The sequence below is a fragment of the Scheffersomyces coipomensis genome (genome assembly GCF_036884675.1).
Source record: "Scheffersomyces coipomensis strain NRRL Y-17651 chromosome Unknown DFJ63scaffold_3, whole genome shotgun sequence".
In the NCBI taxonomy this organism is placed as follows: Eukaryota; Fungi; Ascomycota; class Pichiomycetes; order Serinales; family Debaryomycetaceae; genus Scheffersomyces; species Scheffersomyces coipomensis.
Genome location: NW_027042894.1, coordinates 2,012,653 through 2,040,441, shown reverse-complemented (window position 1 = coordinate 2,040,441; position 27,789 = coordinate 2,012,653). Strand labels below are relative to the sequence as shown.

The following is a 27,789-nucleotide window of genomic DNA, read 5'->3' as shown; positions in this document are numbered from 1 at the left end:
CATTTCACTTAGTTAAAACAGACGACTAAATCATTTGAAACATAACACAGATCACATCCAGCCTTTAACGAAGAATGTTTCTCTGTCAAATGTATTAGTTTGACACTGAGGTACAAAATCAGAAATATTTTACCAAAAATAATAGTATGATTTAGCGGTTCATGGGGAAATGGATGGATGGAGATTAGAGGGGATAATGTCATAAGCATCTGGTAGAAAAGTATAAATCCTTTCATTTGAAGGAATCATAACTACAATAATTAGTAATATAACTATAGTTTAAATTAGAGATGACTTAATTTAGAATATGGTCGTTTGAAGGAAGTTTCGGATTATATACGACTCATCATCATCATGTAAATTACTAGCAGTATCAAACAAAAAAAGGGCACAGTAAAAAAAAAAAAACCAACTTTAGCAAAATAATATTTTTTTGTTTGTTCGTTTTTTAAATCAGAGCTAAATGTTCCTAATTTGGATTCGAATATTACTAAAAGGGGTAAATTGGATATTATTTTTATTGAAATGATCTTCTTTCATAAACATACATCAACAACACAACAATGTTAGATATGTAATTACTACTTAGTAACTGAATACAAATATCATTGTATAGATATACCACATCTATCCCAAACCATTTAAACACGGGTAACATGATTTAAATGTTATAGAAAACTAGGATTTATATGGATCATTGTTGGTTGAAATAAAGAGGCAGTGATACACGAAAAAAAAAATCGAAAAATTAGGGTTTTTTTTTTTTAATTTTACATTTTGTAATCGTTGCTAAATTGTTTTAGTTATGATTTTTGTATCCTACCATTTTAAATATTTATATGTATGGAATGATGATAAATTTGACTATCAATTTTTTATACTATTAAACGAATTTCATGTAAGTAAAGAACTGGTTTCTAAATTCATTCATTGTAGGCACATGTTTAACTCATTTTATTTTTTTAATAACAAAAAGGGGGATTTTTTTTTTGTTTTTTAATTTTTTTTTTGTTTTTTGATACAGTACTGAAATTGGGATTACACAATCAAACAATAGCAAACTACGACACGTCCTCTGTGGGATTGGAAAAATTTCTTAGTTATCTAATCTAAATGGGCCATGAAACTCAGGGTGTGTAAAAAAAAGGAATTACATGATAAGCTAAGTTAAATATAGTAATTCTAGTTACGAAGTATCTGTAAAGACTTCTACAGTTGACAACCTATGTCAACACAGAGACCAAATTCGAACACCCTCAATTACTGACAGGAGAGGTTAGAAAATTTATTACTATATATAGAAAAAGCACAAAATTTCTTTTTCGCTCTCTCTTTTTTTTTTTTTTTTTTATTGGATCGATTCAATTCAACACACACACCGACGCAGACACACAGACAGTCAAACAGACAGACAAAATATATACATACTTAAACTGTAAAAAAAAAAATAAAAAAAAATAAAAAAGAAAAATAGGTTCAGACAGACAGACAGACAGACAGACAGACAGACAAACACCAAACCAGACAATTTTTATAAAACATATTTAAAATCAATCTGATGTCAATTTAAGTCAGATTTTTTTTATAACTATATTAATTTTTTTTAACGGAACGACGACCCTACCTTTTGATCTCATTATTGTAACCGCCATCCTTTGAATTGGTTTATAAAAAGCTTGTTCAATCCAGTGTGTTTATTGAGGTTTAAAACCCCCCTGTTTTCTTACACCAAAATCTATCAAGAATTGATCCAACACATCTTATATCATATTATATTATATCATATCATATCAACCACCTACCATAAATCCATCCTTACATTCGTTTACTATTTTGGTTTTTAGTTCCTGTGCACATCCCTCAGTTGTTCTTCATTCGTCCCATTTCATTTTTAGTATTTGCTAATTGTTGTCATTTGTACCCACTCTTCCCTTCGTTATTGCATCCTTTTTTAACATCATCATTTCTTTATCTTGTTTGATTCTGTATTATCGTGTTTATAACTCTTGCCCTCTTCATCAGTCATGTCTGATGTTCAAATCCTTACCATTGGATCTAATCCAAACTTGATGTTCTATAGTTGGAGATTAATAGAAGCTAAATCTTCAGTAGAATTATCTATAGTGAATTCATCCCTTACAACTCCAATCTTATGGTCTTCATCTCATTTTAACTCAAATTTATCATTTCAACCTCATCATCATTATAAATCAATCAATCAAATCCCTCAATCATCTTATAAATTCGATATTGTTCTCTTAAGTTCTAACTCTTTACAAGATTTCCAATCGATAACAAATGATTTATTACCTTATATTAATGAAGACACTGTCCTTTTAATTGAAAGTACAGGTTATATCAATTTAGAACCATTTATAAAATTAAGTTTACCCCAATCTTTACAATCAAAAATAGTTATAATGTCAATCATGAATGAATCAGATATAAAACAAATTTCATCATCAAAATTCTCTCATACCGTTAGAAATAATGATACTAGAATTTATTTTGGTAATTCATCTATTTCAAATACTTCAAGTGATTTATATAAAAATTCCATCAATTATCAAAGAATGTATATCTTATTACATTCAATTCAACAAGATTCTAATAATGCCATAAGTATTTTAAAATCCCTTAATAATAAAGAATTCATGACTTATCAATGGAAATTAGCTTTACCCAGAATTGTTTTCAATCCATTAACAGTTCTTTTTGAATATCCCTATCCTGCTTTATTGCATCAACAAATCTTATGTCAGCCATTAATTAAAGGGGTCATTAATGAGTTATTTAAAATCATTAAAAAAATGGATTGTAAATTAGTGAAGGGGTTTGAAAATGAAGCTAATCTTTTAAGTCATTGGTCAGGTTATTATTCTCAACCTAAAGCTAATGTTGGAGAAGATTCTTACATTAATACTAATTCATTATTTTATAATTTTTATAATCAATTGAATGAATTTTTAGAAATTGATTTATTGTTATTACAACCAATCTTATTAGGTGATGATCATGGTATTAAAACTCCTTATTTGGAAAATCTTTACTCAATAATGTGTCAATATGTTAAAATCAATTCTAAACAATCGATTTTCTTTACCAGAGGCAATGCTAATTCTAATGTTAATCATGGTAAAGAATTAGATATTAAACAGAAGAAAATAAATGATTTAGAATTAAAATCAATCGATTTATCAAATACCATTAATAAATCTGAAAAATATCATCAAGATTTATCTTACAAGATTCAAAATCATGAATCAAATTTGAATCAATTACAAGATAAAATTACCAATTATCAAGCAAGTTTAGATAAATTAGAAAAAGATTATGCAATGAGATCAAAAATATTATCAGATAATTATTCTCAATTTGAATCTGATTTAAAACAACGTCAATTAAGTTCTCAACAAGAAATGGATTTAAAAAGACAACAAGTTGAACAAGAGATCGAGAAGAAGAGAAATTCATTAATCGAACAAGAACGTGCTGCTGCCGCTGCCGCTGCTGCTGTTCCCTCACCACCACCTTCTCAAAATGGTCATAAGAATATAAGAGATTCTATTCAACCTGGAGATAATCTAGCTGATTTAACGCATATTGCATTATATGGAGCTGCCATTAATGGCGAGTCAGCTCCTGTACAAGCTCAACCTGTTCAACCACAGCCACAACCGCAACCGCAACCACAACCACAAGAAGTCGCTAAATCATCTAATGGTGATGTTCCAAATCGCATTTATCAAAAGGAACTTGAATTACAAAAACGCGAACAAGCTTTACTAGCTCGTGAAATGCAATCTTCTAATGGTTCTGCTGATAATTATCAATCTCATCCTCCGCAACAACTGTTTTCAGATCAATCATATAATTCTCAACCTCAATATCAAAAACCTTATTATGGTCCACCATCTCAACAACAATACTATAGTAATAATGTTAATAATGGTAATGGATATTACAATCAAGGATATCAACCACAACCAATGGATCAAGTTCCTCCTCATGGTTTACCAAATCAAGGTTTACCACCTAATGCCTTACCACCAAATTTAAGAGCTAGTAATTCAATGGTTTCAAATGTTAATAGATATCAACAAGGACCTCCACCACCAAATGGTTATCCCATTCGTAGAGTTGGATCCATTTCAAATGCTGTAAGTGCTTATAATGATTATCCACCTCCAATGCAACAATATCCTTCTCAAACTCAAACTCAACAACAGCCACAATATGGAATGCCTCCTCAAGGACCTAATTATTCTCAAGCTGCTCCAATAGATCCATTTGTAGAAGGTAGATTCAAGGCTAATCCAAAGAAAGGAAATCGTAGATCTGCATTTCCAGGTGCTTTAGAAGGTATAGATATGGGTGGTAGAGGTGGTATGCCTGGTGGATCCAGTGGATTGCCAGCTCACCAAAAACATAGATCATTAGGTCCAATGAATTCTTTACAAATTCCTCCTGGTCCTCAACAACAACAACAACAACAAAGAAAATCAGTAAGTAATTCATTGAATGGACAATTCACCAATCTTAATTTGAATACAAGCGGTGGTCCTCCTCCACCACCTCCTCCTCAACAACAACAACCTCAACTGCAAAATGGCAGTTCTAATGGATCAGCAAATTATCTCCAACCTCCTAATTTAGCATCTAATACTTCTAGCCAATCATCCACCAACACTTATGATACTCCTAAGACATCCAGTAGTAATGAAAGTAATGGTGGTGATCAAGTTGTTCAACTTAATGGTAATCATCAACCTAATGTTGAACCAATGGGTAAGCCTTTAGGTGGAATTGCCGATTCGAATCGTGGTACAGGTTTAGATCATAAACAACAAAAGAAGAAATCTGGTTTCTTCGGTAAGAAAAAGTAATCCTATGAATGAAAAAAATGAAAAATAAAATCGGTTTTAAAGGGTTGTTTATTTGTTTTGTTTTGTTTTGTTTGCTTTTCAATGGTTACATTTTATATGACTTTTAGTTTTATGTATTTTTAGATTGCTTTTTTCTCCTCCCAGTTTGTCTGCTATTTTAAAACGCTCTTTATTATTTTTATTTAACCCTGTATGGCAACATGTATATTATTTATTAATTAGTTATTTAGTTTATTTTATTATATTATCATTATATTATTATCATATTCTGTATTTTATGTGGTAGCATTTTAGATTTTGGTGCGCCAATAGAAAAAAAGTATCAACAGAAAAATCGATCAGAAAATTTCACAAACAAAACTCAAATATCGAACTTATCCAGCTGTCAACCATCAAATACATAGACTTAAAGAGCAATGGCTGGGTCAAAGAGAACTTTCTATGCTGACGATGAGTTGGTGATAACCAAACCAGGAACAAATTCCGAAATAACTCCTGAATTACAAGAAAAAGAATCTGCTCATGGTAATATATCATTCATCCAAGGTATGGGAGTTAGAACTACACCATACTTAGAGAAATACGCTAATCAATTCCGTCTTTTTATTCATGATAAGGTATCTATCGCTGATGCTGAATTAAATACTCAAGTTAGTGCTTTCAATAATGAAGTTGCATCCATCAAAAGTCAAATTGATTCTGTTATTCAAGAACCTTTATTACCTAGTTTAGTATACATTTTGACTTTCACATTAACTGGATCTATTTTAGTCAACAGAAGAGCTTTACCATTAAGATTCATAACTCCTATAATATTCGGTACTTCTTCATTAGCTTACTTCATGCCAAATACTTTCCATACTATAACATCTAAATATGAAAATTATGAAAAGGAACATTTTCAAGAATTTAATTATCAAAAGAATCAATTAATCTTTGAAAATTTACGTACATTTAAAGAAGAATTTCAAAATAGTTTAGATGAAGCTAATAAAATCATATCTAGTTCAGTTCATGATGCTAGATCCTACATAACTGATTTGATATCCGATGATGATAAATGAAAATATAATATGACTCTAACATATATTAATAAATAGAAACCAATTAAAATATAAACAAAACTTTTATTTATAAATGAAGGATTAAGTGAATAAGATTTGATAAGTGGTATAAAGCATAACCACAAATCCAATCAAAACCAAAACATAATCTAATAAACCTAACCAAAATCTCTTTCTCTTTTCCCAATCACTTAATCCATCATGAATAACACAACAACTTTTCAAATGTAACATTGGAGGATACATGTAAACCAATGGAATACAAGCAAAACAACCAACGAATGAAACAAACTTATCTAAATTCTGACCACCAATTAAAGCTACATATGAAACCATCACTACAAATAAGAATCTAAACACATTCTTATACCATTTAACTCGAAGTGAATTTTTACCTGTCTTTCTAAAGAATAATTTTGATTCTAATAATCTAATAGCAGGGAATAATTGTAATGGAGTTGATAATAAAATAGCAAATGAGTATAATAATTGGATTAAAATAACCATTGGTGAAGTTTGAGGTAAGTTTAAGATAATCACTGTTTTAATTTGATCCCCAAATGTGATATAACCTAAACTACCGATCAATATGAAAATGAATGAAATAGTGAATATAACTTGACATAAAACTTTAGGAAAGTTATTAGGATAAATCATAGATTCATGAATAGGAATGATTAATCCAATACCTTCAAATGCAAAAACAGCCACACCAATAAATAATGAAAAATCATTGGAATTGAATATGTATTCAATATTAGGGCCTAAGGTTCCTTTATTCTCATATAACCATTCGTAAAAGATATAATATAAGATGGTGACCAATCCGAATAAAATAAATAAGTTGGCTAATACTGCCAGTAATGATAACTTTGTAATATCTCTAATTAATGATAATGGTAATAAAATGATGACTTGGAATATGATGAACCAAATGATTTCAAAATCAGATGGTGGATAACCACTTACATTACTTATGAATGCTCTTAAATTCTCCGAAGTGAATACAATATATGCTGCCACAAATCCTATTTGAGAAAGAACAATAGATGATAAAATCAATCTTTGTAACCAATTTCCATAAAGTTTGGACCCCATCTCACCGAAACCACTAAGTTTCGTGGAAATCTTGGAATAAACTAAGATTAAATAACACCATAATGATAAAGCACCAAAGAATACTAAGGTTAAAATAGAAAATGTTAAACCACCATTTGAAAATGCTCTTGGTAAAAATAAAACCCCAGTACCAACAAATGCTTTAAGTAATAGGAAATATGCTTTTCTATCAGTGGCTGTTCCTTTTGGGTTTACTTCTTGATCATTCGAACCTAATAATGGTGATCTTTCACCAGTATATTCTGGAATTTTATAATGGCATGCAATATCTTCTTCATCTTCTAATTCTTCACCAGCAAAATGACCATAAATACTTAAGAATTCAACAAAATTCCTGGTAAGGAAATTTGGATGCACTGTACGAATCTCTTCCACGTTAAATTTATGATTTAAGAAATCACGTCTGAACCCTCCAGGAACATTCAAGGAACTAGCTCCACTTTCTCTTCTTTCTCTAGTCCACTCTGCTGAATCAAAACTACGAGATCTTCTTGGAAGATGGTTATTATCAACACTCAATCTATACAAGTCTCTAGTGATATCTGCACCTTCTGCTTTTAAAGAATCTGAATCATGTAAATGTTTCGCTACTTGAGCTAATAATTTAGGATCTTCAATACCAGCTGAATAATCTGTATTCTCAGTAATACTAGGAATAGATATTCCAGCTGATTCAGGAATCAAATTTTGAGTGGATGATTCATTTGAACTTTGAGAATCAATAGCTTCTTCATTCTCAACTAGGCTTTGTCTTGATTCACCACCTGTTCTTAAAAACTGGACGTTGGCCACATATGAGTTATTGGCCGAATTTCCTCGTTTAGGAGAATGGGCTATTAAAGGAGATGAAGATAAAGGTGACCTGGTTAATAATGCAATGGATCTTCGCCTTGAGCTGTTTGACTGTATGTTTTGAGGCAGACTCATTATGGGATCAAATGACTCAAATTTAATAGAACTTTTTTAAAATTAGGTATTCAAAAGGAAAGGCAAACTAGCAACAACAAATATAAAAGTAAATATAATCTAACAACACAAGACTGGTAACAGCAATAAAAATCTATACCCACAACAGAAAAGCCCCTTAAGTCTAGATAAGTTAACGGTTATTAATCTCTATATGGTAAAAGGGCCGTTTACTGTGATGGATGTGTGAGATTGTTTATTCCTTCTCAGGACAATCTAACCGGGCCTGTATATAATTTCGAGATGTTTTCATTATGGAAGGTGTCTCTGTCTTTATTTTTAGAAGCGGAATTTGTCGTTAAAGGAGGGGTGGGGGTGGAGAAAGAAAAATGAGAGGGCGGAACTTCCCGATTTAGGTATAAAGTATGATTGACTGGTTGCTAAAATACTACAACATTAAGATCAGTTCTAAATGATAACGTAATTATTAATAAATAAAATATATGTATATAAAAATGAAATGCAAATATGATGCTAATGATGAAATTATTTTGTTTTGATTTTAATGTTCCTTTTTAAAAGTCTAGGCTTCAGCTTCGACTTCAACCTCTTCGTCATCTTTATAACCTAATTTATGACCTGCTTCTAAAAAACCCAATTCATACGCTTTTGAATACCAACTTTCAGGAGCAATAGTACTGAATCCCATTGAACTTAATTCTCCCATGAAATAATATGCTTCTGCAGATTCAAATTCTTGGATGGCTCTATCGCACCACATGACGGCTCGTTCAGGATTTGGTCCTGGTATATGTTTTGATGCTCCTTGTGATCCACTTAAACTCCATCTACTTAACCCTACCATGGCTTCGGGATGTCTTCTGAATGACAATGGCGATGTTGCTGCTTTTAAATACCATTGAATTGATTTATCAGCATTTCTTTGTCTATTCAATTCCCCGAATTCATAAACATTACCTAATTTTACTTGGGATAATAAACAGCTTAATTTAGCTGATTTATTATAGTATGTTAAAGCTTTCGAATAATTCACAGGAGCCAATTCTAATGATTGGATAATGAACTCATCTTCTAATTTCAAATCTCCAGGATATTTACCTTCATAAATCTTACCTAATTGATATGAGGCTAACCCTATAACTTCACTGAATTCATCCTTTTCATTCTCAACAATATCATTTAAATCAATCGAAGACAAATCTCTTAAATAACGGAAATACTTGATTGATCTAAGACTTGGAACTTCTAAATAAAGCATGGCAATCTTGTAAATAGCTCTATTATAACCTAATTTTGCTGATTTTTTATAATACCGAAGAGCTTTTGAGAATTCATCCGGAAATTCATATTCAAATATCTCACCTAATTTATACATTGATTCATGATCATTATGATTCAATTCTAAACACTTCTCAAAATATTCAATTGAAATTTGAATATTCTTTTGCACGTTGAAGTTTTGATTATACAAATAATCATAATCATGCTTAAGAAGACTTCCATACATATAGAATGCTTCCCTTTTACATTCTTCTGAAGCATCGTTGTTTTCATTTTCATACTCTCTTAATAATCTTGTGAGATGTTTCATAGCTTCACTGACAAATATACCCTTACTAGTAGCTGAATACTCTGGAGGAATTGGTTCTCCCTTGATATTAATAAATGAATATAATTTATAATTTGTAGCTGTGATTAAACTCTTAACCCATTTGATTCTATTTTCATTTGATTTATTACCTGATCTGATCGAAACACGTAACTTGATAAATTCTTGAACTTTTTTATTAATAGTACTATCAGAAATATGAAACTGTGGTTGAGGAGGAGGTGGTGGAGGTGGAGGGAGTAACTGCTGGGGTAAATATGCCATGGAATGTCTTTTATCATTCATCATTTGATTTGGCATAAGCATTGAATTTCTATTATTACCTCCATTAAGACTCACCATACTCATTCTTCTATCATACATACCGCCCATGGCGTGATTTTGACTCATGAATGGATTAGACATCATATGATTCATTAACATAGGATCAACCGGTCCCATTGGTGGAGACATCATACCTGGTGGTGGAGATTGAGAATTAGAAGTATATGCCATTGGAGGAGGTGGTGGTGTTTTCTTTTTCTTTTTTGGTTTACTCTTCTCTTGAACAGGTGGGGTTTTGACACGTTGTTGTACTGGCAGTGGTTCTTTATGTAATATTTCAGATACTTCACTTGGTGGAGCCACTTTAAAATCAGATTCACTTTGAATTGAACCATATGATGAATTAGAGGTTGATGATTGTTTTCTAGAAAAGTCTTCGTTTGACTGTGCTGAATAAGGTGAACTGTGAAGATCGATTTGACTATCTTGACTAAATTTATGGGAAACCGGTTGTAAGTCAGTTAAAGACTCATGTGAATGTTGAATTGGAGTATGCTGAACCTCAGGTTTCAATTCTTTACATTGTACTTCTACAGATTCATCTTCTTCATCATAAGCATCGAATAATTGCATATAATCAGAAACGTATCTACCTTTTTGCTTATCAGAAAGATTCAATTCCAGTAAATTAAATGCAATCGATTGAGAAGCAGGCATAGTTGGAGGGACGGATTCGATTTGTGGTTCAGTATGATCCTCTTCAAATGATTCCTCGTGCGTAGTATCTTCAAACCCATCATCAATATCTTCATGTTCATGTTCATGAACTTCCTGAGCTTTGAAATTAGATGCTAATGATGAGATTCTATTACTTGGTTGGATAGAACTCATAGACTCAACTCTCAGAGCTAATGAAACTGGTTCTGATGGATATCTATTAGCTCTAATTAATGATTTCCTGGAGTTAGATATTAATTCATTATCGTTATTTTTAGTTTCCTTTTGTCTTACCTTTAATGATTTCAAATATAAATCGTTATTTTGTTTAACATTTTCCTGGTGAACTTCGTCTTGCTGAGCAACAGTATTTAAGAGATCTGGTTCTGATCTAGAAACTGATCTTGAAGTCTTTCCACTCCTTGCTTGTGTATTTTCTTCTACTATATTGAGTAAATCTGGTTGAGATTTAGAAACAACTCTTTGCTTTGATGTGATACTATGTTGTGGTTGTGGTTGAGGATCTTGTAATTGTGTTTGTGGTTGGGAAGGCATGCCAGAGAATTGTTGTGGAATTTGTTGTTGCATAGGCATACCACCGTAATAATATGGATTGTAAGGCATGTTTGGATACATTTGATTATTAAAGCCTTGAGGCATACCATACATTGGGAATTGGCCACCATACATTTGTTGTTGTTGAGCCATGGCAGCATAGTACTGTTTATATTGTTCGTAATACGGATGCTGTTGAGGTTGGAATGATGAAGATGTTGAAACAGACTGCTCGTCGTCATCCTCGTCGTCGTCCTCTTCATCTTCATCATCATCTTCATCGTCGTCTTCAGATTCTTCTTCTTCTTGTTGTGATTGGGGAACATAATATGCAGATCTGGAAGGTTGTCGAACCATGAAGGAATCATCATTAAATGAATTATTATTATCAGAATTATTCCTACTATGACTATTATGATTATTTGGTGGATGATTAACTCTCGGCATATACGGAGTGTTTGGTTGTGATAAATTAGCATTCAATGTATAGTTCGTATTTGGTGGTTGATTTCTCAGTGGAGTCAGAGGATTAGATGAAGCTATTGGTTTACGAGGAGGATGCATCGGAGATGACGGATTCTGTTGATAATAATGTGGTGATGAGTTAGTAGCTGGTGGTGGAGCCTTTCTATACATTGGTGATGAAGATCTTTCCGTGGTTGAGTCTTGTTTTAATGGAACAGCAGTACGATATATTGGTTGAGGATTGTAGCTACTATTACTTTCATTGGAAGTATAGGAAGATTCTGAAGTACCAGTCAGGAATTCAGTTTCACCCATTGAACTTTGAGGTGTATGGTTTGACTTGAATGCAACGTTTGCTTTTGAGAATAAGCCCATCATTTAATGGAGCTATTATAAAAGTGTATATATACAATCTTGTGACAATATCAAAGAAAGGATGGGGAGGGGGATGGTGGCGGTAGCGAATGAATAAGTGTTTGTTATAAATGAAATCTTAAATTAGAGTGAATAAAGAAAAAGAGGAGATTTCAGTTATAAGAAATAGGATTATGAAAATGAAAATTAAAATTTAAAGAAGGGGTCGAACATACAGTAAAGTACATATAGTATATAATAATAATAAATAATGTGGTCGTTAAAAATTCAGTTATAATAAACCACAAAAGTTAAACTAAAACAATATATACTAAATTTCTATTTATAACCTTATAATAATATTTACGTTTGCTCTATAAACCCCTTCCATCCTTCCTTCCATCGTTGTCATTTTGAGTTACAAAACATGGACATCGTGTGTAAGATGTAAACACCACATATATGTAGGAATATCTGTGATGTTTGTTTGTTGTGGTTAATTATAACATGGAATGATGTGTTCCCCTTAGTATATGTTATATTATGTACATGTTTTTAGTTATAAAAGGGATCAGTTTGTTTTCTCGAACTTGATGCTAAATTTAATCAGATTGCCTAATTGGGAAATTGGTAAATATTGAAAATTTTTATTTCTATTTTCCCTGTAATTATTTCTTGGTAGTGCTGGAAGTTTTACGATTTACATTATTATATACAGGATGAATGATGTATTTTAGAGGTATGGATGTTAATTATAGTCGAACGACGCTACCAAATATGGATATTATTTATAAGATTATCCGTTTTTTTTATTTTTTTTTCCAAATATTAAACATGTTTAACTAGATCGTAAATCTAAATAAGCCTACTGAAAAGCTTAATTGTAAATATATTCTCAATATGGGAAGTGTTTAAAACATCTCAAAAATCAAATATCGCAGTCGGCGAACAAACAGTACCGATCATAATTACGATTACTAATTCAAAGAGGCTCTTCCGTCAATCAATCAATGAATCAATCAATCAATCATATTAACTTGTTAGTACCTGAATCTTTTGTTGATAAGTAATCACTAACATTATAATTAACGGATACAAGAGGGGATTCAATAATACATAACAGTTTCAATCCTGGTCGTAAAACCCCTACTTAATCAATTCAATATTTTGTTGGCGGATTTAACAACGGATCCAACTGACAAATCTCGGTAACAGTGATTCCGTAATCAAAGCTATTTATACTGTTTCGTTAACACCCCATATCGCCCCGAAACGCCGATTATATCCGACTTTATTTCCTGAATAAAATACTAGGACGGCTGATTAATTGATAAATACATGTAGTGTAGTATAGTGTAGAGTAGATTTACTATGTATATGGAGAAAAAACTATGGCGCTTCAAACGAACGATTTTTGAGATTTTGTTTGACATATTTTTCTGATATAAATTGACACTTTGATCTCTCGATTGAAAACTTTCATAATATACCATTGAGTCAACCATATCAAGTCAATTCACCAATAATGACTAAATCAGATAATATCATTGAAGCTAATGCTGTGACTTTTACTGAAAGAGGATTTGATTTTGCTAATGTCTTACATAGTACTAAATATTCAATCGACCCCACAAAATTGAAATCAGACGAACTTATTGTCAAAGCTTTAACTACTTCCATTAATCCTTCCGACTTGGGTATTATTGGTGCAGCTTATGGTGCTCCTCCTAAGTTATTCCATGATTTACAAACTTCAGAACCAGTTCATATTCCAGGTAATGAAACTTTATTAAGAGTTGAATATGTTGGATCTGATATTAAGGATTATAAAGTTGGTGATTGGGTTATTCCAAAGAATGTTGGTTTTGGTTCATGGAGATCACATGCCGTAGTCCTGACTGCTGAAGATAAAACTCCTTTAATTGTATTATCTAATGATGAAGATGATTCATTCACTCTTGAACAAGGTGCCACTATTATGATTAACCCATGTACTGCTTATCAAATCTTAGGTCAATTCATTCATGATTGGAAGGATGATGGTAATGATTGGGTTATTCAAAATGCAGGTAATTCCCAAGTTGCTAAATATTTAACTCAATTCACCACTTTGAAAAATATCAAGTCAATTTCAGTTATTAGAGATGGGAAATCAGATGAAGAAATTAAAGAATTATATGATTTAGGTGCTACGAAAGTTATAACTGAATCAGAATTCTTAAAACCAGAATTCATCAAGGAAACCTTACCATCCTGGATTGGATCCAAGGGTAATGTCAGATTAGCCATCAATAGTGTTGGTGGTCCAACCACTGCTCAATTAGTGAGCTCTCTTCTGCAAGATGGTTATTTCGTTACATTTGGTATGATTGGTGGTCAACCTATCAGTTACAACGGTGGTGAACAATTACAGAAGAATATCACTACTAAAGCATACTGGTTAACTGCTAATACTAAACGTGATCCCGAACTGAAAGTTAAAACCGTGGTTGATTTATTGAAATTATATAAGGATGGAAAATTAAAAGATGTCCCATTTGAGAAAAATATCGTTAAAGTTGGAGTTGATGATATTAAATCAGTGTTTTTACAAGGAATTGTTAAATCCAAAACCAATGGTAAACAAATCATCGTTTATGAATAAAAGTAGTAGCTTTTTTGAAGTTCGTAGTTTGTCGTTTGTATTATAATATTATAATTCGGAATAAATTAACACTATAGAAGAACAAGGAATATATCACGTAGAAAAGTTAAAAAAGAAATAAACTAATAGAAAAAGAAAGTAAATTGATGACATCGTTAAATATATATAGTAGTATGAGAGTTTCCATTCGTAAAATTTCAATTGCCACTAGTAGTTGCAGGGCTGAAATCTAACCAATTCCAATTATTACCACCACCATTATTATTATTATTATTATTAGCACCATTGATATTATCACCACCAGCATTATTGTTATTGTTATTGTTTGCGGAATTCATACCAATATTGATTCCAGGAGGATGTTGGGATGCATATCCTCCATGATTATGACCATCATCATCATAATCTATATCTTGATGATGTTCCGGTATGTTATACATATCTCCATTATCCTGTAATAATATCTCATCACTACCTCCATTTATGTAATGATGATTATTACTATTACCTTGTGGATTATGATTGGTTGAAGCTCCGATAGTGAATGAATCAGATTGGAAAAGATTAATATTCAATAATTTATCAATTTCATCATTATTGTTATTATTACTGTTATTGTTCGAGTTGGTGGTAGTATTATTATTGAATTGATTATGTTGGTTTGGTAAACTATTAGATAGGCCTGATGGTGAAGTTTCTGAAGTTGATGATGAAGGATGATTATTAAAATTTGGTCCAGAAGTGGTTAAATCTAAGAATGAATCTAAATTCATCATATCATCGTTAGAAGGATCATGCATAAATCCTCCACTATTCAAACTATGACCACCATTATGGAATTGATTTTGGGTTGGAAGTATATTATTATTATATTTAGGTGCGGATGAAGCTTGCAGTATGGGTTCAGATTTAATTGGAATTGAATCAGAAGTAGGAGTTGTATCCAGTAAACCATTAAATAAATTAGTATTATTATTCAGTATAGCTCTATCAGTAGGATACTTGATAGGTTTACTCTTTGCCGTCGTAGTATTATTATTATTATTTGACGTTATAGTAGCACTATTATTATTATTATTATTATTATTATTATTATTATTATTATTATTATTATTATTGACGTTATTGGTATTGTTATTATTATGATTATTACTTAATGGTCTTAAAACACCATGTAATTTATAAAATAATCCACAAGCGTTACATAATAAATCTCCATTACTTGATTTTCTCCATAATGGTGTAGTTTTAGTTTGACAATTAGTACATTGTAAAACCCGTTTAACCCCACCTGGACCTGCGAATGGAGTTGATGTTGAATTTGTATTGGTGGATAATGCTGATGGCATGGTTGGATTTGAAGTTGGACTGGTCTTTTTGAACTTTGGGGGTGATGATGACAATGATTCGTTGAATGGTGTGGTGGTTGATGATACTGTACTTGCTGCTTTGATATTAGGCCCTATTTTATAATCTTGCTTTAAAGTTGACTCCAACGAATTTATATATGATGATAAAAAGTTATTATTATTACTATTGTTGTTGTTATTATTGTTATTGACAGTATTGTTTACGGGCAACGATTGAGATTTATTAATATTAGTACTGAAAAGGTTTGAATTTAAACTATTTGAATCAGGTGAGGTAGTATTAGTTGTATTTGAATTTGAGGTAGATGCAGTATTTGATGAAGAAGATGAAGGGGCAGGTTGAGAAGTTGGATTATTTTGATTTTGAGAAGGAAGATTATTAGCTTGATTATATTCTTCTTGACTTATTCTTCTGATATGAGCTACATAATCAAATTCATCTAGATTTGGATCATTTAAATTGTTACTACCCGAATTGGAGAATGATTCCTTTATTGGACCTGCTTTATTACTTATGGAACTAGATCTTCTATCCATTCCTGTAGAAGGTTTAGCAATACCATTAGTAGTTAATGAAGTAGATGAACCAGGAGCTGAATTTGAAGGAGATAATTTAGTTGATAATAATTTTTTATTTTGAATTCTCCAAGCTATATTTGAGATTCGTTGATTATGAGGTAAATAGTTCTTATGTTGATACATTTTAAAGATTTGTATAGATGCATTATCTGTATCAGAGATTAAATCTGTTACAGTAAAGTTTTTATTGTTGTTATTGTTGTTGTTGATATTAGTATTGGTAATATTATTATTATTGGAGGTGGCGATGTTGGAAGATGTGGAGTTAGGGGTGGTTATGATGTTGGTGTTGGAGGTGAAGAGGTTGTTTTGGTTGGTTGGTTCTTGTTTGATTGGTTTATAGGAAATAGTAGTGGTTGATGGATCGTATGAGCGACTTATATTATTATTATTATTATTATTGATACTGGAGTTAAGGATTTGATTTGATTTATTTTTGGATGGTTTATTGATGGTAGTTGAAGTAGGAATCATATAAGATGAAATGAAAGTGGGAGAATCACGATGGATATAGTAAAGGTGATGATATATAGCAAATGTTACTACTGATTGATAAAGATGATGACGTAGTAGTAAAACAGAATGATATAAGGTTGATAATAAGGAGGAGAAGGAGTATGTGTAACAGGGAAAATGTGAGTCTATGTACAGTATCTAAGTTATGGTTTTACTTGAAATAATTATGAACAACAGAACGTTACTGTACGATTGGATACCTATACAGAATAAAGACGGATTGATAAGGAGAACTATGAGTTAATGTTTGATATTGACGATGGAAAGCAAGTAAATTTGAACTAATTCCTTTCATCAAATTTTAATTTTCTTGACTCTTTAAAAAAAAAAGGATTCTCCACTTTAAACCAAAAAAAAAAAAAAAAAAAAAAAAGAATTAAATTAAATTAAAAAAAAATGTCTTTAAAAAATCACAAAATGACAAATGACAAAAATGACAATTGTGATTCATCAAGTTGTGATCTTCAGACTAGATTGTTCTATATGTTACATTTTCAAATATAGTATCTAATTTTTCTTTCAGGTCCAGGCTGAGGTCAAGTATCGTAAATCTGATCAGTGGAGAGTGAAGTAAGGTTAGTTATTACTAGTGGGCAAGAGAGTTATCAACTACTGATTATGGCATTTGTATAATTAATACAAATTAAAGTAATTGTCTGTCTGTCTGTTTGTTTCAAAATCGGATTAATCATTTAAGCTGTCTGATTTGCAATAGATTGTCTGTCTGTCTAACTGTCTTTCTGTCTGCCTGTAATATATATATTTTTTGTCGGATCTGACTAGTTACCGTTTTTCTTATTTTTAATTTTTTTATTTTTTGTCTGTCCCTTAATTTTTAATGATTTTCATAAAGTGTTTATCTAATCCTTTTTTTTTCTTTCTTTCTTTTTCTTTCTTTTTTTATAATAAACGATGGAGGGGATAAGGGGATCATATCCATCGCATAGAATGTTTGGTTTACATCTTACTATATAGTTTATTATCTCTTTACGGCTTAATTGTTGAATTGGTGTGACTATATGTTTGTTTATGGATGACTCTTTAACTATGACTATTTTAAGTTATGGTATTTGTATGTATGTATGTATGTATGTATGTATGTATGTATGTACAGTACCTGTATGTAAGTTTATTTTATTTTGTTTGTTTTATTTGTTTGCGTGGTGGGTGGGGGCGCCAAAATAAAGGAGGGGTGAAGCAGACAGTCGTAATTTATTATAGTACATTTAACTGTTATATCACCTGCGCTACATAGATAATAATACAAACTAAATAGTCGGTTATCATCAGCTTACAATTTAATATTAATACAACCATCACTCCACATCCATATCATCAATTAAACTTTAAAACAATGTTAAATTGACATATTTGTTCTTTGAAAGTGTGTTCATCTTAGTAATTTTTTTTTTTTTGATTACATTCACCGATTTTTAGTCCCGTTACCGCAATCACCGCCTTTTGCCCACCTCTGTCCTGGAAAAAAGACCCAAACCAAGCCTACATTAGCGAACCTTATATTTAAATATTACATTCCATTAATTATTTAATTACTACTCTACTGTTAATAAAATGGCTAATAAATACAGATGATGACTTAGATAACAGATATTTAATAATAAAGGAAACGTGAAATCAAAAAAAACTGAAACAGAATTTTAGATTATTTTTACAGTATTTATTTTATTTTAAGGGATAAAGAGAGGTAGACTTCCTATTTCGGTAGTGTATTGCAGTGTAACATTTAATACTTTTAAATTTCGAAGAAAAGGTCGTGTGTGATGTTTCATTATCTTCAAATGAACTTGACTACATCAAAAACTTTCTACATAACAGTCTACTAAGATATCATCACATCATTAAGCATAATGGCAGATAAAATAAGAGAACAGAATGATTATAATCGACTTAAGGCAAAATATATTGGGTTAGGAAATGCCGATACTTCAAGACAAGAATTTCTTACTAATATTCATCGTGATACTTTAGCTTCATTAAGTCATAATCATCAATTATTATTATACAATTCAATTATTTTAAATCAAAATCCAGAATTATTAAGACAATCATTAATTAAAAAAATGGTTCAACCTATAAAAAGAACAGAAAAACGATCAGAAAAAGACTAATAAAAAAATACTAAACTATCCTATTATTACTTTTTGTTAAAACTAACTTAATAATGGAGCTTGATCACCTTGAAGTATTTGTGATGGTGGTGCTTGTTGAGGTGGTAAACCTCCAGTAACAGCTATCAAAATACTTAAGATGAATAAAATACCACTAATTACAAATGCAAAAATCCATTGTAAAGCAAATAATTTGGTAAATAATTGTCCTAATCCAATTCCAAATGTAAGATATGCTGAGGTTAAACCTATAGCCCAATCATTAAATAAAATAAGGAATAAGATTGGCACAATTAAGAAATCCCAAATTAAAATATTTGAAATCAATCTTCCGATAAATTCATGAATCCCAAATAAGATTGCCCCATTCCAAAATACAGCATATAATAACCAAGTTAAGGGGAATACCGATACAGGTAAATGAATAAAAAACCAATTCCATGCTCCATCAGTGATTTTAAATTTATAAGTTTGATGATTAAAATAAACAATCAAAAGATTTAATAAATTTATAAGGATAACAACTTCACTTAAGAAATACCACAGTTTTTTATAAAATAACGTCCATATGAAATGAGCAATATTGAAAATAACAAAATGAGAATTCAATGCAAGGGAATTAACGAGATTTGTTTCAAATTGATATAAATATCCTAATTGTAAGATATACAATAATCCCCAATAAGTTAACACGATGATTATATTACTTGAAAATGGAGTTTCATCATTTTGGAAATCTCCACCATTATGAGAATGATGATGGAATAACAAGGTAAAACTTCCATATATTGAAAGTAAATAACTACCAATATTGAATACTCGATGAGTATCTGAATTAACAGTTGTCACTGGAGTTGATAAATGAGGGAATGGTTGACTTTGAGGTGGAATAGCTTGAGACATAGTTGGTGTTTTTTTTGCAATCGAATGTAATTATGTTTATATAGCTTTAAACACCAATGAAACGGAATTGACGAATCTTTTATAAATTGAAAAGACTACAAATTGTAATAAGCAAAGTGAATGATAACTAACTATAGTTGTAAAAGTCACTTCAATCCACAGCTTTACTATATATAAAATTAAAGTTGCTACTCCCCTTTTTCGTTTGCTGATTTTTCGAAAAATCGGAGTACCGGTAAATCAAAAGAAAAAAGAATGTGCTCCGTATTTTGTTCTGAGAGGGTTCTACAATTGGCGCTTCCATACGGTTCTGTTTTAAAATCATAAAGCACATTTATTTTATTTTTATATAAACCTAGTTAAAGCAAAGACGAAAATTTTTAGTATATTTTAAAAGTTATAATGTGGTTTTAACAAGTACCACGATAAGATTTTTTATTTTTACCATGAGCAGTACCTTCAGCATCAATAATCTTATGTTGGAATTGTTTAGCATCTTCCACACCATTTGAAGCAATTGATAATAATAAACTATAAATAGCTTCCTTGTTTTGTTCTTCAGTATTTTCTTTAGCAGTAATCATTTCACGGACAGTAATACATGATTCAATTAATAATTCAATAGAATCAATGATATCAGCCACTAATTTTTCCAACAAGTTTAAGGATAAAGTAGTACGAACAACCACACGTAAGATTTCTTTATCATTTTCATCAGGACTTAAATGATAATTTGGAACGATAAAACCTTTATTTCTTAATAAAGTTGAAAAGATTCTTTGAGGAATTTCAGGATATTCTTCTCTAATCTTTTTAGAAAATCTAAATGCAACCACAGGTAAACCAGGATAAAATTCTTCATTTCTAATACTTAATTTAGAATGTTTTGAAGTTGAATGATGTTGAGCAGTATAAGTTTCAGCTTTAATAGTATCATTCTCAATCTTTTTATGAATCACAGATAAAACTTCAAAATATTCAGATTCTTCTAAAATGTTACTGAATAATCTAGCATTTTCAATACAACTGTTAAACACTTTGGTATAACCTTCTCTTCCAAGATGAAGGAAATTGAAATATTGTAAAATAACAGGGAAACCAGCTCTAGAGAAATTTAATCCAAAAGTTTCTTCAACTCCACCTAAATAATCCAAAGAGAATTTCAAACTTTTTGGTAATAAATCTTGATCTCTCCAAATAACCCAACCTAAACCAGCAGTAGTTAAACCATACTTATGACCTGAAGTATTAATAGAATCAACTCTTGAAACTCTAAAATCCCATTTTAAATGAGGATAGACAAATGGAGCGACAAAACCTCCAGAAGCACCATCAACATGGATTCTAACATCAACCCCAGTTTCAGCTTCAACTTCATCTAAAAGCTTAGAAATTTGTTCAACTGGTTCAAAAGCACCAGTAAAGGTTGATCCAACAATAACAAAAATCCCAATGGTATTTTCATCGATATTTTCTCTAATTCTTGTACTATCAATAACATGACCTGAATCTTCAGTGATTGGAACTAAACGATTTTCAACATCAAAATATCTGGCAAATTTTTCTAAAGCAACTTGAGCACAAGTAGCCATAATAATATTTGGATTATCAATGGATTTACCTTTAGCCTTTTGTTTCTCTTGCCATCTCTTTTTGAAAGCTAACCCAGCCAACATAATAGCTTCTGATGAACCAGTGGTGGCAGCACCAACAGTATTAACATTTTGTCTTCCCGTAGTTTTATCAAGAGTAGTTGGAGCATGCCATAAGTTACTAATGATGGAAATACAACGTTGTTGGAAATCAATCAAAGAAGGATATTCATCATTATCAGCCAAATTCTTAACGATATTATCAGCCACTAATTTCAATTGAACTTCATCAATGGCAGTATTAACAAACGAAGCTAAATTTAAAGTTGGAGTACCATCTAATGATAATTCTTCAGTAAGATATTTATAAACTAATTCTTTATCGGATGAACCTTCTGGAATTTGATACTTTGGGATTTTTTCATCACTATCATATTTGGAAATATATTGTTCATGATGGGAAAGCTTTTTACCATTATGTTTTTTTAATAATTTATGTTCTAAAGCTTCAGCATCGATATGTTTACTTAAAGTCATGATTAAAGAAAGGTCAATTGAGTTCAATTGAGTTCAGTATTGGGTATAATTAAGTTGTGGGGATGAGATATTTTTAGAGCAAGCTGAATTTAAATTTTTCAAAATAGAGAATTAACCCTCCTTTAAATATAGTTTCCACAACCCACGCCATGGTTTGAAGTTAATTCCCTCCTTCCTTCCTTCCTTTTCATAAAATTTTCAAAATACTGTGTTTTACCTAAGCCTATTTTACGTAGAGCAAACTTAAAACAATAACTAATATTTTATTCATGTTTGTGTATATTTGGTTTGGGATTTAATCGGTTAAAGACCAAATTTCAGTTGGAAAGAAAGGGGCAAGACGAAGACGACGACGACACCTTACATTCTTTAACATTAAAGTCTAGTTGTTTCACATTTATTTACAGATCTAAACTTTGAGCTCTTTGTGAAAACTTTGAATTCAATTCAATTCAATTCAACTAATGGCTCCGTGTTAACCACAAACGTGTTGAATTGAATTGAATTGAATTGTAGAGTTAATCGTATATTTGACGTCATATTATTTTGACATCTTTAAATCGGTCGGCGTAAATAAAAATTGTATTCCTTTTTTTCCCCCTGCCATTTTGTGAGAGTTAGGCAGAGAATCTGGTGGTGGCGGTGGTGGATTTTGTGGGAGAGAGGGAACAGAGACGATCGTAGTGGGAATGCTTTTTACTGAGCTTAGTACGAGGGAACATATTACTCCTCTTTAAATTGTAAATAGCAATTGGAATTATTTTTGTTAAACTTTAGAAAATAAAATAGCTGATCAAATATCGGATAGATGAAATCCATTCAGTAAACTCAATTGAAAGTTAAATTGAGTTTCATTTATTCATTCATTCATACCACCACCACCCACAGTTCCCTAAATTGCCATTTCGGTCTAGTCTATTTTTTCTTTTGTGGAGAATTTTCAGTAATGTCGAAAATGACTGGTGGTTTGTCATTTTTTGCCATCCAATTTATGACATAATTTGCGACAAAACATACAGAATTTTTCAAATCTACTCACTTATTTTATACTATTAAAAAGAAACGTTATGCATTAAATATGTGTATTCTTTATATATACAACTTTCAAATAATTTAACACTTTCATATACAGTTTTAAATATCAATATGATTGATTAATGGAAATAAAAATAGGAAAACAAGAATGATGTTTAATAATGAATGAATGAAGAAATTTTTTAGTTTGCCCCACACAATATAATATTGATTGAATTTCATTACCAGTTATATTTTCAAAATTTCATTTATGAATCATATTGGATAGGTATTTACATAATCTGAAGTGTCTACAGTTTTTTATTAGTTGAGATTGGGAAGATAGATGGAAAGATGATTTGATTTGATTTGATATGATTGATCTTATTTGATTAATTGATTTATTCAACGTCATCAAAAGATTGACCTTCAATTAAATCTGGAATATCTTCTTCAATACCACCAGCTTGAGCTTGTAATTCAGAAGGAGTCTTTCCAGCTTGTAATTGTTCAGCTAATTGTCTTAAAATTTCTAAATTTTCAGCACCTAATTGAGGTAAAATTTGAGGAATTAAATCAGTAACTTTCTTTTCTTGAGGATAACCAGTGAAAGCAAAAGTATTATTGGCAGCAGCACCTTGAACACCAACTCTGTTGAAATGTAAAACGGTACCATCTTCCTTAAAGAAATTGGCTTCTTCAACTCCTTCAACTTTAGTAGCTTTTAATTTAGCTAAAGCTTCAATTAATTTAGTATCATCTTGTTCTTTAACAACCTTTTTAGCTTTAACTCTGGTACCACCAATTTTTTTGGCAGCTCCCTTTTGTAATTTAGCTAATTTTTCTGGATCAACAGGCATGGTTCTATCTTATCTAATAAATTGTATATTAAACAAAAGGAAAGGAAAGGAAAGGAGATATTAGAAATGAAATTTATATATATAAAGTGAATTTTTTTTCCTCTAATTCTAAAAGTCTTACGCTATAATTGAAAAAAAATTTTGACTGAAAAATCGTCGACAAAAAAGAAAAATTGGACATTTTCACACGACCTTTGTTTTTTGTAGGATTTTGTAATTTTGATCACGCGACGAATCATGTGATCGAAATGTCATGTGATCAAATTAGTTAAATAGATTTTATATTGTTGCAAATACTAGTATAGATAAGTTGAATGTTTCAAATTTTCTTAGGTTTATATAGTTTAGAGGTAGCATTATGTTTGCTTTAGCTAGTTAAAATATCAACAATCAGTAGCGTATATCATTATACTATGTTAATTTATTAATCGTACCATTCTATTATCTTTGCTTAGCTTATCACCCTAACTACCCCACTAACTACCATTTTCTACAATTTCTATAAACTTAAACCAGTAAACTTCATTCAAACGTTGCATCACCATCATATTCCATTCATACTCCATATTATATATTCTTAACAAATTGAATAATTGCTTATATTGATTTATAGTATTTCTTTGTATTGTAGTGTGTCGTATATTTTGAGAACAAAATATTTTTCTGTTTTGACCACGTCGTTAACTAAAAAAAAGGTAAACAGGGTCTGTCTCATTTTCAGCTGCGAAACATCACTTTAAATTAGTTGCATATCTGTTCATTTAGACACCATTCATTCTTTCACCCTTCGTCACAATCAGTCAGTCCATCGCTTGAGATCTCCCCATCCATCCATCCATCAATCAATCCATCATGTCAAGTAGAAGAAGGGCATATCCACAACCTCAATATGCTACAACTCCCATTGATACTGGTATTCCTTCCCCATCTTTCCCAAATCAATCCCAACAACAACAGCAACCAGTCATAGGTTTAGGAATCCCTCCTCAACTTTCACTAGATCAAACCACTCAAAACTTTAGAAATTTAAGTATAGGATCTAATCCTAACTCTCCTTATTCCCCTCAAGTTAATCAATTCTCTCAAAATAGACCTCCATCAAATGCTAGCAGTCCTTTGGTTAGTCAATTTTCTCAATCATCCCTTCAAAGACATCCATCATTTTTAGATCAAGCTCAAGCTTTTGGTAATCCTTTGAATCAATTATATACTACTGATTTATCAAGAGAATTACCTCCTCCAATATCAGATTTATCATTACCTCCTCCTCCTATAGTATTACCTCAAAATGCTTCTTTAAACGCTAATAATGAAATAGCAAATGCTTCACCTGATTATTTTAGATCAACTTTAAATGTCATACCAAATACTCCTGCATTATGGAAAAAATCAAAATTACCTTTGGCTTTAATCCTTCATCCTTATAATTCATTAACCGTTGATGATGAACAAATTCCCGTCACTTCAGATACAAATATTGGTAGATGCCGCCGATGTAAAGGTTATATTAATCCATTTATAACTGTTACTGAAAATGGTAGAAAATGGAAATGTAACTTTTGTGATTTATTAAATGATATACCAGCTGGTTTCGATTATGATGAAATTACAGGTCAAGCTCAAAATAAATTCGATAGAGTTGAATTAAATTATTCAGTGGTTGAATTCTTAGCTCCAAAAGAATATATGGTAAGAACTCCTCCTCCTATTGTTTACACTTTTCTTATTGATATATCGGTTAATGCAGTTCAAAGTGGTTTAACTGGAACTATTTCAAGAACTATTTTAGAAAGTTTAGATCGAATTCCAAATGTTAATCAAACTGCTAAAGTAGCTTTCATTGGGGTTGATTCAAATTTACATTATTTCCGTTTCAAAGAAGGGTTTGAAGATGTGGATACTTTAATTGTATCTGATATTGATGAACCTTTCTTACCTACACCTGATGGGTTATTAATTAATTTAAATGAAAATAGAACTGCTATTGAAAAATTCTTAATTGATTTTCCAACTTATTTTGAAGGTGCAGCAAATCAAGGTTTTGCTTTAGGTCCAGCTTTAAAATCAGGTCATAAATTAATCAATAATATCGGTGGTAAAATCATATGTTTTTCAGCTTCATTACCAACTATTGGTGAAGGTAAATTATCAGTAAGAGATGAATCAAGTGTGGCAGGTAAACCAAAAGAAGCTAAAATACTTTTAACTCCCGCTGATAATTTTTATAAATCATTTGCAATTGATTGTAATTCAAATCAAATCACGATTGATTTCTTTTTAACTTGTTCGTCATATCAAGATGTAGCAACTTTATCTGAATTATCTCATTATACTGCTGGTCAAACTCATTTTTATCCAGGTTGGACTGGTAATAATATAGAAGATGTTAAAAAATTATCTAAAGAAATTAGTGAACATTTATCTCAAGATTTTTCAATGGAAGCTGTATTAAGAGTTAGAGGTTCAAAAGCATTTAGAATGAGTGAATTTTATGGTAATTTCTTTAATAGATCATCTGATATTTGTTCATTCCCAACTTTTTCAAGAGATCAAAGTTATGTTATTGAAGTAGCTATTGATGAAAATATAAATCAACCAGTGGTATATTTCCAAGCTGCTATATTAAATTCTACTTCATTTGGAGAAAGAAGAGTTAGACTTCTTAATTTAGCTATTCCAACTTCAAGTAAATTAAATGATGTTTATGCTTCTGCTGATCAATTAGCCATAACAAATTATTATGCTCATAAAACTGTTGAAAAGGCATTAACAAGTTCATTTTCGGATGCCAGAGAATATTTAACTTCAAAAGTTGTTGAAATTTTGAATCTTTATAGAAAAGATTTAGTAGCAGGTAATGTTTCAGGAGCTTCACCATTACAATTGTCAACTAATTTAAGATTATTACCATTATTATTATTTTCATTAGCAAAGAATTTAAGTTTTAGAGGTGAAAGAGTTCCATCTGATCATCGAGCTTCAGCTATGAATGCCCTTACATCACTTCCTATTAAACAATTGATTAAATATATTTATCCAACAGTTTATAGTTTACATGATATGCCGGATGAATGTGGATTACCTGAACGTTCAGTTCAAATTGATGAAGAAACAGGTGATGAATTAGAACTTATATCCAATGAAATATTATTACCTGAACCAATTAATGGATCTAAAAGTTCATGGGAAAATTATGGATTATATTTAGTTGATAATTCAACCGAATTATTCTTAATGGTATCAGGTAATGTGGTTCCAGGTTTAGTAAATGATTTATTTGGTACCGATAATTTATATGCTATTCCAACTGGTAAAACTGAATTACCTGAATTTGGATTTGAAGAATCAGAATTTAATTATAGAGTTCGTCAAATCATTGCTAAATTAAGAAATCAAAAAGATTCTATAACTTGGAAATCATTATATGTGGTGATTGGAGGTTCATCAAATGAACCTATTGAAATCTCTCAAAATCGTGATTTAATAGCCTTAAGAATGTGGATTTTTAGTTGTTTGGTTGAAGATAAGACAGGTTCAGAACCTTCATATAGAGATTTCTTAACTTCATTAAAAGCAAAAATCACCACCTAATTGAAAAATAAAAAAAATAATCGTATTATATCTTATCATTTCCTTTATGTACTTTTCTATTCTAATGTCTTTTGTATATACTTATTTATTATCA

General features: G+C 30.8%; 11 protein-coding genes across 11 annotated transcripts; 5 read left to right on the top strand and 6 right to left on the bottom strand. All coding sequences in view use genetic code 12, as the record gives it.

The window, feature by feature from the left end:
• The first annotated feature begins 1,742 nt into the window (after window positions 1-1,742).
• On the top strand, window positions 1,743-5,134 carry DFJ63DRAFT_135181 (uncharacterized protein). The gene has a single exon (XM_064903376.1). The coding sequence runs from the start codon at window positions 2,025-2,027 to the stop codon at window positions 4,884-4,886; it is 2,862 nt and encodes a 953-aa protein (XP_064763074.1). The 5' UTR covers window positions 1,743-2,024; the 3' UTR covers window positions 4,887-5,134.
• A 1-nt stretch (window position 5,135) lies between these two features.
• Window positions 5,136-5,991, top strand: DFJ63DRAFT_135186 (uncharacterized protein). The gene has a single exon (XM_064903377.1). It carries the CDS (start codon window positions 5,303-5,305, stop codon window positions 5,948-5,950), a length of 648 nt encoding a protein of 215 aa, XP_064763073.1. The 5' UTR covers window positions 5,136-5,302; the 3' UTR covers window positions 5,951-5,991.
• Window positions 5,991-8,277, bottom strand: AVT4 (Avt4p). The gene has a single exon (XM_064903375.1). The coding sequence runs from the start codon at window positions 7,994-7,996 to the stop codon at window positions 6,032-6,034; it is 1,965 nt and encodes a 654-aa protein (XP_064763072.1). The 5' UTR covers window positions 7,997-8,277; the 3' UTR covers window positions 5,991-6,031.
• A 281-nt stretch (window positions 8,278-8,558) lies between these two features.
• DFJ63DRAFT_313052 (uncharacterized protein) lies at window positions 8,559-11,981 on the bottom strand (the record flags this gene model as incomplete). Its single annotated transcript, XM_064906101.1, has 1 exon — window positions 8,559-11,981. One exon carries the CDS (start codon window positions 11,979-11,981, stop codon window positions 8,559-8,561), a length of 3,423 nt encoding a protein of 1,140 aa, XP_064763071.1.
• A 1,504-nt stretch (window positions 11,982-13,485) lies between these two features.
• MRF1 (Mrf1p) lies at window positions 13,486-14,604 on the top strand (the record flags this gene model as incomplete). The annotated part of the gene is made up of 1 exon (XM_064906100.1): window positions 13,486-14,604. The coding sequence occupies one exon, from the start codon at window positions 13,486-13,488 to the stop codon at window positions 14,602-14,604; it is 1,119 nt and encodes a 372-aa protein (XP_064763070.1).
• Window positions 14,605-14,769: 165 nt separating this feature from the next.
• DFJ63DRAFT_318780 (uncharacterized protein) lies at window positions 14,770-17,433 on the bottom strand. Its single transcript, XM_064906988.1, has one exon. The coding sequence runs from the start codon at window positions 17,025-17,027 to the stop codon at window positions 14,802-14,804; it is 2,226 nt and encodes a 741-aa protein (XP_064763069.1). The 5' UTR covers window positions 17,028-17,433; the 3' UTR covers window positions 14,770-14,801.
• A 1,504-nt stretch (window positions 17,434-18,937) lies between these two features.
• DFJ63DRAFT_286502 (U2 snRNP complex subunit YSF3) lies at window positions 18,938-19,198 on the top strand (the record flags this gene model as incomplete). Its single annotated transcript, XM_064904976.1, has 1 exon — window positions 18,938-19,198. The coding sequence occupies one exon, from the start codon at window positions 18,938-18,940 to the stop codon at window positions 19,196-19,198; it is 261 nt and encodes an 86-aa protein (XP_064763068.1).
• Window positions 19,199-19,240: 42 nt separating this feature from the next.
• DFJ63DRAFT_313049 (uncharacterized protein) lies at window positions 19,241-20,101 on the bottom strand (the record flags this gene model as incomplete). The annotated part of the gene is made up of 1 exon (XM_064906099.1): window positions 19,241-20,101. One exon carries the CDS (start codon window positions 20,099-20,101, stop codon window positions 19,241-19,243), a length of 861 nt encoding a protein of 286 aa, XP_064763067.1.
• A 410-nt stretch (window positions 20,102-20,511) lies between these two features.
• Window positions 20,512-22,230, bottom strand: GAD1 (glutamate decarboxylase; the record flags this gene model as incomplete). The annotated part of the gene is made up of 1 exon (XM_064908189.1): window positions 20,512-22,230. One exon carries the CDS (start codon window positions 22,228-22,230, stop codon window positions 20,512-20,514), a length of 1,719 nt encoding a protein of 572 aa, XP_064763066.1.
• Window positions 22,231-23,645: 1,415 nt separating this feature from the next.
• EGD1 (Egd1p) lies at window positions 23,646-24,104 on the bottom strand (the record flags this gene model as incomplete). Its single annotated transcript, XM_064904900.1, has 1 exon — window positions 23,646-24,104. One exon carries the CDS (start codon window positions 24,102-24,104, stop codon window positions 23,646-23,648), a length of 459 nt encoding a protein of 152 aa, XP_064763065.1.
• A 764-nt stretch (window positions 24,105-24,868) lies between these two features.
• Window positions 24,869-27,761, top strand: DFJ63DRAFT_318776 (protein transport protein SEC24). Its single transcript, XM_064906987.1, has one exon. It carries the CDS (start codon window positions 24,957-24,959, stop codon window positions 27,693-27,695), a length of 2,739 nt encoding a protein of 912 aa, XP_064763064.1. The 5' UTR covers window positions 24,869-24,956; the 3' UTR covers window positions 27,696-27,761.
• Window positions 27,762-27,789: the final 28 nt, after the last annotated feature.